At 49.0% G+C, this 14,977-nt stretch overlaps 1 protein-coding gene across 4 annotated transcripts in view; it reads left to right on the top strand.

Annotated features, from left to right (window-relative positions):
• Positions 1-14,977, top strand: part of DOP1B (DOP1 leucine zipper like protein B) — a 109,041-nt gene that overhangs the window by 33,400 nt on the left and 60,664 nt on the right. For all 4 annotated transcript variants that reach the window (XR_013828300.1, XM_079921239.1, XM_079921241.1 and 1 more), the window contains 7 exons: positions 38-208; positions 5,888-6,077; positions 7,830-7,928; positions 8,278-8,401; positions 10,338-10,447; positions 11,036-11,150; positions 13,789-13,909. Coding sequence is in view for 3 of the 4 variants with exons in the window: in XM_079921239.1 (XP_079777365.1) it covers positions 38-208; positions 5,888-6,077; positions 7,830-7,928; positions 8,278-8,401; positions 10,338-10,447; positions 11,036-11,150; positions 13,789-13,909 (930 nt within the window). In the remaining variant the exon portion in view is untranslated. The remainder of the gene's footprint in view (positions 1-37; positions 209-5,887; positions 6,078-7,829; positions 7,929-8,277; positions 8,402-10,337; positions 10,448-11,035; positions 11,151-13,788; positions 13,910-14,977) is intronic.

The raw sequence follows: 14,977 nt of genomic DNA on the forward strand, positions 1-14,977 counted from the left end.
TCTCATTTTCCCTCCTCTCCCTTTTTCTGTCCCGAAGCTGTGGGTTGTTCCCTCTTCTGGCACATGCAGCCATGTCGGTGAGGCCCGTGCTGCTTGGCCTGTACGAGAAGTACTTTCTCCCGCTGCAGAAGCTGCTCCTGCCAAGCCTCCAGGCCTTCATCATCGGCCTGCTGCCCGGCCTGGAAGAGGGCTCGGAGATCTACGACAGGTGGGTCTCATCCAGAGCTGACGGCTGTGCCCATCCAGGTGGGCCGCCCATGCGGTTTGTATTTTATTTCACTGCTGTATAAGAAACAGGGACAGTGGGACTTCCCTGGTGGTGCAGTGGTTAAGAATCCGCCTGCCAATGCAGGGGACATGGGTTCGAACCCTGGTCTGGGAAGATCCCACATGCCGCGGAGCAGCTAAGCCCGCGCGCCACAGCTACTGAGCCTGCGCTCTAGAGCCCGCGAGCCACAACTACTGAGCCCGCGTGCCACAACTACTGAAGCCTGCGCGCCTAGAGCCGTGCTCCGCAACAAGAGAAGCCACCGCAATGAGAAGCCCATGCACCACAATGAAGAGTAGCCCCCACTCGCCGCAACTAGAGAAAAGCCTACACGCAACAACGAAGACCCAACGCAGCCAAAAATAAATAAATAAATAAAAATTAAAAAAAAGGAAACGGGGACAGAAGTGCAGAGAGCCATGAAGCAGGGCGGGTTGATGTTTACATTTCTGTGGTGGTCTCTGCCTGACGAAATACCGTGTGTGCCTGGGAATTACCTCACTTCCAGGTGAGGGTCAGAAGGTAAGAAAGTTTCCTGGAGTTGCAGTCAGTGGGCAGCAGAGATGGGCTTCTACTCCCCATATGTCACATTCTGAAGTCCTCCTCCCTCCTGTTATACGAGGCAGCTTCCAAATGAAAAAGCAAGGCCACGTTTCATTGATGGATAAGCTCAAAAAGGGGTGAGGCTAAGCAGAATAGCTTTTGACAAGTTTCAGAAGCACCTTGGAGAAATTTGTCCAACTCATACGCATAAAAGTTCATGCAGTGGTGTGTGTTTGTTTTGGTCATTGCTTAGGAACAGGAGAGAGGAGAGAGGCAGTATCCATTCAGATTGAGTATACAGAGTGTCCTGTTTTTCTGGAGAATCATGATGTGAGAACTCACTTCCAGCGTATTAACTATTCTGAGTGATTGCTGCAGTGATTAACTTCTGTTCATAGGACCCATTTTCAGAGCCCCCGTACAGCCTGACTGGGAGGTTTAGAAACCTGTGTGCTTGCAGGAGTTTCCATTTGACTACACAAGAAACTGCTCAAATTTTCCCCATGCCAGAGGCCCCGGCCGTGCCACCCTGGCCTATTTGGTGTCGGCAGTGACCGGAGGGTGCAGGGGGTGTGGAGTGGAATCTCACAGTCAATCCAAATAATCAGAATGGTTTGTGGGACAGTCGCTGGTGACCAAGGGTGCATTAAAGTCACAAGCATCTGTGCTGGAATTGGATGTGCATTTGACCGTTGGGAGCTTTCACACAGGGCAGGTGGTGGCCATCCACTTCCCAGTGGGGAATCCACCTCGGCGGTGCACTGAGTCACTAGCATCCACTTCCCTAGGAGGCAGGGCCTGTCTCATCGCTGTCTTAAACCTTGGGGAATCCACCTCGGCGGTGCACTGAGTCACTAGCATCCACTTCCCTAGGAAGCAGGGCCTGTCTCATTGCTGTTTTAAACCTTGGGGAATCCACCTCGGCGGTGCACTGAGTCACTAGCATCCACTTCCCTAGGAGGCAGGGCCTGTCTCATTGCTGTTTTAAACCTCGCACCATGCCCTGAGGGGCTGGGCAGGTGTGTGCGTAAGGGAACAGTCAGGGTCATATGGGGTCAACAAGAGGACCTTTACCAGACTCTGTTTCTTGACTCTTAGTCTCAGGCTCTTTCTAGAGTTCTGATCCATTCACGTTTTCCTAACAGATGTGTGTATATAAATGCTTTTTTCCCATCATCTGAAGATGAACACATCAGCTCCCAAAGCATATTGCAGTTTTTTTAATCTGTAAGAGTGAATCACACCAGGAGCATGTCAGTAGTTGGGGTGTTGTCATGTGTTCTCCTAGTTGATAAACAAATGTTCATTTGAACAGTCGCTAAAGTTGCTTAACACGGGTGTTTTCTCCCAACATTGTGATCTCTTGATGTTGAACCAAGAGCTCAGTGAAGCTACGTGAACCACTGAGTAGAGGCAGGTGTGACAGAAAGCCAGGCCCGGCGACTGCAGCCCTCAGAGGTAGGAGTGACTGGCCTTCCGAGGTGGAGGCTGGTCTAGGGTTGTGTGGTCTCAGAGCACGGCAGTCGGGTGACCGCACGTATCCGTGTCAGTTTGAGAGAGTTCAGCAACGACTCTTCCCCACCGTGCATAGGAATTGAGTCAGACACCCTCGACCCCAGCAAATACTCTGCAGAGACAGGAAGGGGGGGGTCTGGGTGTGGGGGGTCGCGATGTCCAAGGTGGTGGAAAAGGCTAAGGGGTGAGTGAGTGAGTTTGGGGCTGGTGAGGACGGGTGACTCAGGGGTCTTGTAGAGGCGGGGACAGTTCCTGGTCTGTTCTTGTCAGTGAACCATAAGGGAATGGAAATTTTGGCCAGTGTTAGGACTCGTTATTCCCCCTGGCTTTCTAATAACCCTTTGATGTCTGCAGATCACTCCTGGCCAGAATTCCTTTTTTAAAGTGCCCAAGAAGTAGCCACACAGTTTGCTGTGTTTTGCTGTACGGAGAAAACAGGATTAGTGGTATTGGGGGCGGGAGAATACTCCACTCCTGTTCTGAGAAGACGGAGGAGAGGTGGAGGTTTCCAATGGTTGGAAAGCAGGCAAAACCCGGCTCCCCAGAGATGTGCCTTTAAATCAGTGGCTCTCAGCCCGGGGTGGTTTCTGTCCCCCAGGGGACACTTGGCAATATCTGGGGACACTTCTGGTTGTTACACCTGGGGCGGGGAGGGTGCTACCGGCATCTAGCGGGTGGAGGCAAGGGGTGCAGGTGAACTTCCCACAGTGCACACGATTGCCTCCACAGCACAGGAGCGTCCAGCCCCAGGGGGCCACAGGGTAGAGGTTGAGAAAGCCCGATTTAGATAGTAATTGAAAAATATTTATTGACCTTTCTTTTGGCTGACTCCAGGCACCATGATGATGAGCTCTGCTGGGTCTAGAGCTTCCCCCCCCTTCTTTGACATATATCCGACTATGGTGGTGCAGAGCGCTGTTGTCACTGCCCTGCTTTTTCAGATGGTCACACCCCGCGCTGTTCGGTCTTGGGACAGCTCAGCTTTCCACGAGGGTCCATTCGGCAAGTGACCGCAAGGCCAGAGTCGTGCAGCGCCTGGGGCTCACGGCGCACGGCCTGTGTCCCTCACCTGCTATCAGTTGAGTAGAGGAGAGCGTGTCGGTGTCGTTAGAATGGGCTCGTGTTTGCAGGGGGCACGAAAGCAGCAAGCAGCCAGGGTGGCTGAGGAAGGACGGGAGGAGTAGGGATTGGGGGTTGGTGTGTGTGTTTTGTTTTGTTGATTGTTGGTTTTAAATAGAAAAGATTACCATTCTGGACACTAAACTGCACACTTACTTTGGAACTTCACAGCTGAGGTGCTATGAGTAATTCTTATTTAGTAGCAAGTTACTTAGTTTTTAACCCCAGTTATCTTGCTCTTTACTTTGCTCTCCATAGCAAAGTCCTGTCACCATTGCCATTTTCGGACCTGTAGCATCATTTCAATTTTTAATATCCATTAATTTTTAGAATAAAATGGGAATCTTTATATTTATATATAAACCTGTGTTTCTTTAATAAAGAAAACTAGCCAGAGTTCTGTAAATATTGAAGAAAGGATAGCATAAGTGGCGTTCCCCAGGCTCCCGGACAGTGGAACCTCTCTACTGTGGAACAGCCCAAGTGGCCAGTGTTCCGTGGAACGTACTTTGGGGATATGCTGTCCTAGTCAAAGGGGATGTGATAGCAGTGCGTGCATTGTCGTGTTTGCGTTGGGTTTTAGCTAAGCGGTGGTCTTCTGGGATCCTGGAGAGAGGAGCACTCCGGGGGCTTCCTAAATTACTCTGTTGCTGTGGGAATCTCTCCCTAGCTCAGGACCATGCTGTCTGTCCAGAGGACACAGTGACCCATCTGCCCGACTTACTGTAACCGCAGCTGCTGAATGGCACTTCTGCCCCAAATTAGGGCCTTTATTTGGTTGTTTTCAGACCTGGGCAACGATAAGCTCTATTTGTTTGCTCAGCCTTGATAGAAGACCCATCAGTACCTTTAGCCACTAAACCATTCTGTGTCCTTCTTCTAAACATTTGGGTGTTACTTGTGCTTCTTCATTTTGTTTTTTTCTCTGTATCTTTTGCTACAAATATTTTATGAGTCAAAAAGAAGGCTTAAGGAGACTAGGTTTAGGGAGAACAAAATTTATTTTTTATATCAAAAGGTAGTAGGCATTTTTTGTATGAAATGTTTTAATATACACAGAAGTGGTTATTAAAAAGTAAGCTGAAAACAGTTTGGCGTATAGTAAAAGGGAAAGAATGGCCTTCATCTGACAGTTTTTTCAGGTGTGTGTCAGACGCTCATCTGGGCATTGGGGGGTGTCAGCCAGCAGAGCAGACTTAGTGGTGACGGTGGCTGTGTGGCCTCAGCATCAGCTGTTTTCCTGTGCTGAGTTTTTGCTCAAAGACTCTCAGGTATTTTCACAACATTTGCATCCCTTTTCCCTGCCATAGCTGAGAGCTGAAATGCACAGAGGTTTCACTTCTGTGCAAGTGAAATCCCTTTGTGGGAGTTTGCCTCCGCTGTCGTATCGATAGATGCTATCACCCGGCCTGCAAGCTTTGTGTTCGCAGTCGGCGGGAAGGTGCCCCGTCAGCTGCAGGTGCACCCCGAGCGGAGAAGGGCCAGGCCTCGGTCAGTGTCAGTGGAAAAACAAGCCCGCACCCACTGATGCTGCTGCTTCTGTGAGGACGGCCGTGAAATCGCTGACGTCGTGTCACGGGAGACCTGGATAAAGATAAAGAGGCGAATAAATGTTGGTCGTCCGCAGGAGGGCTTCCTGGAGTGGGAGCGGGTGTATGGAGGTGCTGTGGGCAGAGTGATGGGAAGTCGGCTCCAGACCTTCTGGAATGTGCCGTGAAGCAGGAGGCCCAGGGGAATGTTGTCCCCAGTGTTTCTAAAATCCGGTGTCACTGGGCACACTTTTGGCTGTGCTCAGGTCGGGGGTGTCTTTATCATTAGGTCTTCAATCAGTCACATAAGCCTTTGTTTTTTGTTTGTTTGTTTGTTTTGCGTTACGCGGGCCTCTCACTGTTGTGGCCTCTCCCGTTGCGGAGCACAGGCTCCGGATGCGCAGGCCCAGCGGCCATGGCTCACGGGCCCAGCCGCTCCGCGGCATGTGGGATCTTCCCGGACCGGGGCACGAACCCGCGTCCCCTGCATCGGCAGGCGGACTCTCAACCACTGCGCCACCAGGGAAGGCCAGCCTTTGTTTTTTTTTAAATGACTCCTCCTACTTTTACAGAGTGGCTGATCTGCTTATCCACTTTGGGCAGTGGAACCTGTAAGCACCATGTAAATGCCACGGCATCCGCAGCAAGGCCGGAGGCGGAGACGGATCTCTGCCACAGGGTGACACAACCGGTCAGATGCTGCCTCCTGGCCAAGAAGCCGCACCCCTCGGTGACATGTTTGTTCTAGCAAATTCAGTTTCAGTGACAGCCAGCAGGTGGACAAACACAGAAGGGCAAGAGATGGCAGCATCTCAAAATGAGGAGGAAGATGGTGCTTCCCGGCCAGGGAGAGAGAGCCGCGCCCGTGAGAGCCCGCGGGATGCGCCCTAATTCTATGATCTCCCGCCCACAGGACGGACGCGCTGCTCCTGAGGCTGTCCCTGGTGGTGGGCAGGGAGGTCTTCTACGCTGCCCTCTGGGGGAGCGTCCTGGCGAACCCGTCCATCCGCCTGCCCGCCTCGCTCTTTGTGGTGGGCCACATCAGCCGGGGCTCGCCCGGCACAGAGCAGAAGTACATGCTGGGGACCGACTACCAGCTCACGGTGGGTGCCGTGCTCCCGGTGGCGTGGCGTGGCGTGGCGGGCTGACTCCCCATCACATGTGTCACCAGGGTCACGGGGCGGGGGAGCGGGGAGGGGAGGGGAGGGGCAGCGGGAAGCAGAGGCGCTCTGAGGTTGGGCAGGCGAGGAGGCAGCATCCCTGCGTAAGCTGCGAAGGCGGCGTAGGCTTCTAACACCTGCGTCACGTTTGCGTATTCACGCGAGGAGGGCCCTCCGGGAGGCCCCGCAGCTTCCACGTTACGGGTGGCTGTCGACGGCGCTCCGCGGAGCCTGGCTGGGGTCCGCTGTTGAGCCACAGCCTCGTTTTCTTCCCCTGCCCCTGTCACACCGCTCACTGCCTCGCACAGTAGGCTCGCTCCAGCTCCTGCCGTCATCCCTGCCGCCCTCCTGTCCTCTGGCTGCTCTCACACCTAGGTTGTCCGTGCCCAGGCCCCTCTTCCCAGGCAGCGACCTGCCTTCTCCTGACCTTGAAGAATGGGAACTTCCCAGATCTTTCTTTTCCCCAAACTTAGCATTTGTTTAATGGCCTGCAGTCTGTCGCCACCTAGTGGTGGACCCAAGGCTTTGAAGTTAAAATGTTCAGAAACTGAATCCGTCATTAACAAAGTTGCACCGATTACTTACCCCTCTGAGTCCGTTCCTCTTTGCAAAGTGGGAATAATAGAGCTTCCTCACGGGGCTCTCTGACGAAAAGAGTGATGAAAAGGACCTCTGCTTAGGGCGGAGGAGACCCTCAGTAGTCACGTTCCCTTCTTCCCTGCCCTGTCAGTACCACTTTGTTTCTTTCTCCGTTTTCGCTGCCCTGCCTCAGCTTCTTAGGTCTCATTCCTGGACCATCATGTAATTTTCTAACCGGTTTCTCCCCGTCCAGTCCTTTTTTGGTTGCTAAGAGATTCACTTTGCTAAAACATAGCTTTGCTCAGATCTGTACTGTGCTTGCAAAATACCTGTTTCCTGGAGATAAAATCCATCCTCAAGAGTATTCTAACAGTCCGCTCCCAGCTCACCAGATGCCTCACTCTCCACTTCAGGCCCATTACACTCCCGGAGCCGGCTGCTTGGCCTGGCCTGGCACGTCTGTGATGCTGTCTTTGCTCCAGCCAGCCCCTCGTCCTGCGCTCACGGCCTGTCCCTCCTCTCCCCCGTCTCAGCGAATCTCCTGCCTGTATTACAAAAAACTCAGCTCACCCCCAAAGCTTCACTGTTCTCCCCAGTTGAAAGATCTCTCCCTCTCTTCTTCCCGGTTCTCATAGCTTTTTGTTACCACTTGTCTTATGGCTCTTATCTGTTATGCAGCTGTATTACATCTATCTATGCTCAGAAAAGACACCCAAAATGTCTGCTTAATTGGTTTGGAGTCCATTTGACTGACTGTTTTTGGAGTTTTAGTGTAGCTGAAAGTTCCTGTTGGAACCTAAATGTATTTGTTTCTGGGATTATAGAATTTGAGGTCTTAGAATCTGACGATCTGGTCCAGACCCCTCCGTCTCTGAGATGGAACTGTGAGGGCTGCAGCTGAAGGTCTTCCCGATGTCACACATCGCCCCCTAGCGTCTGGAGCTAGAACCAAGTTTCCCATATTTAGATCTTATTATTCTGTTCCACACGATATAACACGGTGGTTTCAAGATTCCCAGGAAGAGTTTTTTTCATATTTATGACTATAAAGAGTAGCCTGCAAACGATGTCCAGTGTCTCGGGCATGAAATGTTCGTGGCTTTCTGTCTTTTGTAGGTAAAGTCCTTATGTGCATCCCTGCTGGACTCAAACGTGCTGGTGCAAAGAAATAACCTGGAGATTGTCCTGTTCTTCTTCCCATTTTATACCTGTCTGGTAAAAAGCCGTTTGTGTTCTTCGAGGGGAGTCGCTGGTCTTTCCTGAGGCCGTGGGGTAGACGGGAGAGGTCCGAGCCGTCTCGTCTGGAGCGGAGGGCAGCCACTCAGTGACCACTCTTCGCTTTCAGCCATTCAGGGTCCTCGGTCATTTCTGTGAGGGTGGTGTTTCCATAGCGAAAATTGAATAGCCTCTTTCCCTGGGCAGCGTGTGAAAAACCAACCCCTTTTGAGAACCGCCTCTTTAAGATAAAGCTTTTGTAGACTGGTAAGGAGGGGTCACGTGTCGGAAAGCCGGCGATTTACTATGTCATCTCCTTGCAGTATAGTTTTCTCTTTCCTCCTCATAGGATTCCAACGAGAGAGCCATCCCCCTGCTCAGATCCGACATGGTGCACATCCTCTCGGCCGCCACCCAGACCCTCCTGAGAAGAGATATGTCTCTGAACAGAAGGCTTTATGCGTGGTTACTAGGTACTGAGTCATACGTGGGAGTTGAAAAGTCAGAGTTAAGGTGACACCTTTGAGTGCTGATTTTTGGAATAAAGTCGCAATCTTGTTGATCCATTTCTGAATCACAAAGTGTGGAAAGATAACGCGGTGACTGAATTGGCACTGGTCAGCTGAGTTCTGCTGCCTGCCCCGCAGCTTTGGTTATCTTGCAGCTGTTACATAAAAAAACAGAAGTAATGGGATTTTTTAAATGTTAACCGAATTCCATTTTAAGAAACTTGAAAGACAACAAAATGATGGCTAAGCCTTATTCAGGGAGGAGTTTCATGGGATAAGACTGTGTGTGAGAAAACCCAGAAACATGGAATATATGTAAAAGAAAGTTTTGTCTGGATGGGAACGTTTGTGGCATTGACACATTTCGGGAGATATTTGGATGACTTTGGAAGAGCACGAGAACCCTGGTTCATGTTTCTGTGAGCATGTGTTCTTGTGAACAGACTGCAGACCTGTAGGAAAAGAGCCGTTGACTGTTGGTTGGATGGAAGGCTTCAGGGGGACAAGTCCAGGAAATCACAGGGCCTAAAATTCCCAAGTCCGTGTACCTAAGAGAAGGTGGTTTACAGAGCGATTGTGAAAAATCGCCATAGTTTTTTTTTTTAGAAAGACTTTATTTTTTTAGTACAGTTTTAGGGTCACAGCAAAACTAAGAGGAAGGTCCAGAGTTCCCACCTCCTCCCTCCTCCCCGCCAAGCACGGCCTACCCTACCACCGGCATCACCCACTGGAGTGGCACGTTTATTACAGTCGAGGAACCTACACTGATACCTTATCGTCACCCACAGTCGGCTGTTTACACAGGGGTTCACACTTGGTGCTGTGCGTTCTGTGGGTTTAGATAAAGGTATAATGACATGCGTCTACCGTTACAGTGTCACACAGAGTATTTTTCTGCCCTAAAAATCCTCTGCTTCTCAGCTTTTTTTTTTTTCCAACCCTCATAGATCTTCTCATACCAATGTCAGAAAGTCCTCTTAACCTTTCTTCCCCTAGTTGTAAAACTTCCAGAAGTCATAGCACAGACGCTTATGAAGGGTTTCCAGAAGGATATTCACAGGCTCTTTGAGCATTTTTGTTAAAAGGATGATTTTGTTAAATGCATGGCTGCCTTCCAGTGGGGCTCGGCGCACTGTATGTAGACAGGACCGGCTCCGACTTGCTTAGCCACGACCCCAGGGGTCCAGACTCTCTGCTTAGAAAGATGCTGTTCCTTGCCCTGAGGACCTTAGAGACTTAACCAAGGCTCAAAATGAGGGCATGTGGTTGAGAATACCTTGATTTTTTATGTAGTGCCATACAAATAAATACTGGTTTTTAAAAATGATACTCATTCTATTAGATCCTTGTAACCATACTTGTCAAAGACACTCAGGATGAATTCTTGGGGTAAACTAAATTGATGCCCTTGAGATGGAGTTCTGCCTGTCTGATCCCTGGCCCACCACTGTCAGAAGAAAATAGGTCTCGGTTTTGCTGGATCTGATTTTGGTTTTCTGTTGGAGGAATTCTATTTTTAATAATGTCAGAGCAAAAAAAAAAACAACAAAGAAAACAAAACAAAACCAATAGGGGCTTCCCTGGTGGCGCGGTGGTTGGGAGTCCACTTGCCGATGCAGGGGACACGGGTTCGTGCCCCGGTCTGGGAGGATCCCACATGCCGCGGAGCGGCTGGGCCCGTGAGCCATGGCCGCTGAGCCTGCGCGTCCGGAGCCTGTGCTCCGCAGCGGGAGAGGCCACAACAGTGAGAGGCCAGCGTACCGCAAAAAAAAACACAAAAAACAAAAAAACAAAAAAACCCCAAACAAACAAAAATGTCAGAGCATGAGACCTTTGCACAATAAGATGTACTTTAAATGTATAGATTTCTTTACAGCTCATGGTGCTTGTTCTTTTATAGGTTCAGATATTAAAGGAAATACCATTGTGCCGGAATCGGAAATCTCAAATTCTTATGAAGACCAGTCCTCGTATTTTTTTGAGAAATATTCCAAGGATCTTTTAGTTGAGGTAAAGGAGCATTTCTGGAAAGTAGATCCCAATTAGGGCATTCCTGACCATGGTTCTTCAGTGGAGTTCCTTGTGGGACCTCAGAAGTAGACAGGGGGGCTGTTCCTTGGTACACGGTTGGGAAAGTCTCGTGTATGGTTGTCCCTTGGAATCTGCAGGAGATTGATTCCAGCAGCCCCCTACCCCACCCCACCCCCATGGATACCAAAATCAACAGATGCTCAAGTCCCTTATATTTATAACTTGGCCTGGTATTTGCATATAACCTATACTCATCCTCATACCTTAACCCATCTCTAGATTACTTACGATGTAAATGCTTTGTAAATAGTTGTAGAATACAGTGTAAATGCTATATAAGTAGTTGCCAGTGCACGACAAATTCAAGTTTTGCTTTTGGGAACTTTCTGGAATTTTTTTTCCCGAATATTTTCAATCTGCAGAACCCACGATATGGAGGGCCGACTGTCGTCACCTCGTGCTGCATGACTGCTTTTACTTCTATCCCAGAGCATTTAACAACTAGAACAACCAATAAAGTCATACTGTATATAATACCCTAATATGTGGCTTTAAAAAAAAAAACAGGGTCTGGCTGAGATACTGCACCAGGAGTTCCCTGATGCTGACGTAGAGGAGCGCCACCACATGTACCTGAAGCCTTTCCGCATCCTTACCAGTCTGCTTGACAAGCCAGAAATAGGTAACATTAGATGCGCTTTACCATCATACACCATTAAAACTCCGGTGAGATACAATCAACGTGTTATTTAGAATACAGTTTAATCTTTGGAAGTTCAGAACCTTGAAGTAGTTTAGTCATGCTGTGTGTTTCAGTTTTCATCATCTGGGCACCACTTAAAAGTTTTGCACAATTACTTGAACGTTTTTGTGAAGAAATTATAATACCTTTGAGCTGTTGTGCTCGTCTGCGCGCGTGCCTGCAGGGCACGTACAGTACTGACCTTGTGAGAACGTTTCTTCAATCAAATCATTTCTTCAACTGAGCCTTGATTGTATTCTGAAGCAAATAGGGGACGTTCCTCCATCTTCTTGCCTTGTGACCCTGGGCAAGCCCCTTCTGCTGTTTGGGCCTCACTGTTTTCCTCTGTCAAATGAAAGGGTTTGAACTAGACTCTAGTTCCAAAAGGGTCGCCCCTTATATACCGTGGTCCTCTGGGCACCCATTGAGGAAAGTGACCTTCTCTCCCTTCCTTTAAAAAAAAGAAACTGGGGCTTCCCTGGTGGCGCAGTGGTTGAGAGTCCGCCTGCTGATACAGGGGACACGGGTTCGTGCCCTGGTCTGGGAGGATCCCACATGCTGCAGAGTGGCTGGGCCCGTGAGCCAAGGCTGCTGAGCCTGCGCGTCTGGAGCCTGTGCTCCGCAACGGGAGAGGCCACAACAGTGAGAGGCCCGCGTACCGCAAAAAAAAAAAAAAAAAAAAGTAACTGCCCCAGTATCCATTCACTGTTAAGATCTCAATATCTCATCCCTGGAACACGGTAACAAGGAAGGAAACCCCCTTCTCCGTGGGATTCATCCCTGATGGCCTCATCTGAGCGCTCAGGACGTGCCCACTGTCCGGGCGCCGTTTGCAGAGAACGAGAGCTGAGGGTGTTCTTTCAGTTCCTCCTCCCTCTGGCCTCAGGATGGGGACCCTTTGTTTATGCATTCAGAGACGGGCGTGGGGCATCTGTGCAGCAGGGAAGGTGCTAGGCTCTAGGTGTACAAAGGGAAACAAGGGCTTCTGGTCGAGGGAGACGGAAGGGAGACTGAGGTCCTGGTGTGTTTTCACTGTTGTTAATAATAATGGTGACATTTTTTTGAGCAGTTATTTTGTGCATCGTTAATACGCATCTCCTTGCATACTTCTGTACCTCCAACAACCCTGGGGTAGATTTTCTTACTGTACACATTCTACAGAGGGAGAGACTAAGGTTGAGCAAGGCGAAGTCATTCGCCAGGGGCCACCCAGGAACTGGGACTCAAACTCTGAAGTCTGTTTGACGCCAGAGCCTGAGCCCTCTTTGTCAGGACTCTGACGCTTCCTTAATGGCACTCGGACGGCCCATCCCGAGATGTTACTCATGTAACACCAGTGAACTTGGGTACCAGGACAGGTGCAGCCCTGGCTGCTCTTGACCAAAGTCAAAGCACGAAGAAGCTTTTGTGCCTCCAAGCTCCACCCTTGGAGATGGATGTTTTACGTCAAGGCCTTGACGCGAACCAAGTAAAGCACTGAGCTAGCTTGGGCTCCGGGTCATATTTTCTGGGGGGGGCAGTGAATGGCAGGCTTCTTCCCCATCCCAGCAAATTCGTCCTACCTGATAATTTAGTTTTCCAAGGAAAGACACACTTGAAGGACAAAGGAGTGGATTGATAATGTAGACTAGAAGGCATAGGAGGGTCATAGGTCAGTCTTATCTGTGCTTTGTCCACCAGGCTTTAGCCACGTCCTCATTTCTTCCCCTGGAATCCTGACCACAAGCTTTCCTTCACTAGTAAAAAGCATTTGTCAGTGTTATGCTATAGATAAAATATACCTGGGGCTTATCGTGAAAAAGAGACCTTTTGTCTTTGGAAGCGTAAGAGTTTAGCTTATTTGCTGATTCCTTGTTTGACAGAGCTTTTGTTTTCTCTGAATCATCCTGTGTTCATTCCTCTGAATACTTGAGTGGGAAGTCACGCCCCTCCCTTCAGGCCTGCTGGTTGATGTTTGTGGAGCAGAAATGTCCAGCCGCCTTCCAACTGCCTATCGGGCAGGGTCCAGTTCTTTTGTGCCATCTGAGGCTTTTCTGGGCTGGTGTTATTTCTTTTGTGTCGTTCTAGCTCATCAGTTAAAGAATTCAGAATAGGAGGTTGCCCCACTCTGTTGGTGCTTCTGTGGAGTGACGGCCTCTGGCCAGGCAGTTTCTGCCCACTTAAAACATTTAGCCCACTCCCTGCCTCCTTCGAGAATCTTCCTGGGGCAAGTTATTCAGCATCTGGGCCTCAGTCCTCTTGTCCCCTTGTAATCAGGACAGCCTACCTGATTGCATACCTGGTTCTGTGGCTATTGTGAGGATTAAGTAAGTTAATAGTTATAGAATGCTTAGAACAGTGGCCAGCACACAGTAAGCGCTACAAAAATGTTGGCTGTTTTCACAGATGTTATTCCTCCAGCTAAAGGTGTCATTGTCGCAACTAAAGTTTCCATACATTTAAGACTATATAAATTATCTATGTGTTATAGAGTTACTCTCAATACGCTTTACACGTTTGTCACTGGTTTACAATGGATTTTTAAGAAAACATTTTGATTATTAATTTATTTACCTGGACATTTCCTTTTCAATTGCAGGGCCTCAAGTTGTTGAGAATTTGTTCCTCGAAGTCATCCGGGCCTTTTATTCTTACTGCAGAGTTGCTCTCGGCTCTGATCTTAAACTGAGCTACACTCAGAGTGGAAATTCACTGATAAGGTACTGGTGGGGCTTCCAGCTTCACTCTTCCTCCCTCCCTAATGCCATGATTTTTTTTCTCTGTTTACCATAAATTGTGAAGTGCTCAAGAAAGTGGGGATGCAGAGGGTCAGGCCACGCCTTAAAATAGCCTGTGCTCTTAATCAATATGAATCGACTCTTCCCTATTGAATATTGTGATGATTAAAAGGAGTTTGATCTTGTCTCTGCCCCACACTGGGAAGTACAAACCGTATTTACTGATCAGGTGTGAAAAGTTGCTCAACAAAGGCAACTGGGTCTGGTTTACAAGTGGTGAGTGACGGGGGGGAGGGCCGGCGGGAGGTCAGATCAGGAAGTGGGGTGAGTGGGTGTGGGTCTTCAGGAGACCAGTCAGAAGGGGGGTAGCAGGGAGCAAGGCGAGGGCACCCCAGGGGCATGAAGGCGCTCTAGGGCCCTGGAGGCAGGGTGAGTGGGGTTTGGGAGACAGCAGACGTGGCGATAACTTAAAGTGTGTAGTTAGCCATCAGCCCTGTGTTTTGTTCTGTCTTTGTACTTTCTAAGGTAGTACAACCTCTTCCTTTTTACTTTACTCTTAATATGATTTCCTTCTCCCTGACTCGGCATTGGGTGTATTAAAAATTTAAATCGATTAGAAGATTTTTCTGGTTTATTAATTATAAGTGTACCAAGAGTCTTTAGTGTTTGCTTTTTTCTAGCAGAGTGAGAGTAGTTTATTGTTTTCCTGATATGAAAGTAATACATGTTCATGGTAGAGTATACCAATATTTGAAGGCGTCACGGGAAAAGATATTACCCATAATCCCACTGCCTTTCAGAGAAAAACATACAACATTTGTATTTCTTTTCAGATTTTCAGTGCATAAGTACACAGCTGCCTATCATTTATTTTTAAGGTGGAGTTACAGTACCTGTTTAGTTGCCTGTTTGTTTTTTTTTAATGCAAGTTGTGAATAGGTCTACACTCTTCTCCTGGAGGATAGTGGTTGCCTTGAAGTCCTCAGTAAGGAGCTACACTTATTTAAGAAATCCTGACTGATTGACCAATCTCTTATTGATTGACTTTTG

This window comes from Stenella coeruleoalba (assembly GCF_951394435.1).
Source record: "Stenella coeruleoalba genome assembly, chromosome: 5".
Taxonomy (NCBI): domain Eukaryota; kingdom Metazoa; phylum Chordata; class Mammalia; order Artiodactyla; family Delphinidae; genus Stenella; species Stenella coeruleoalba.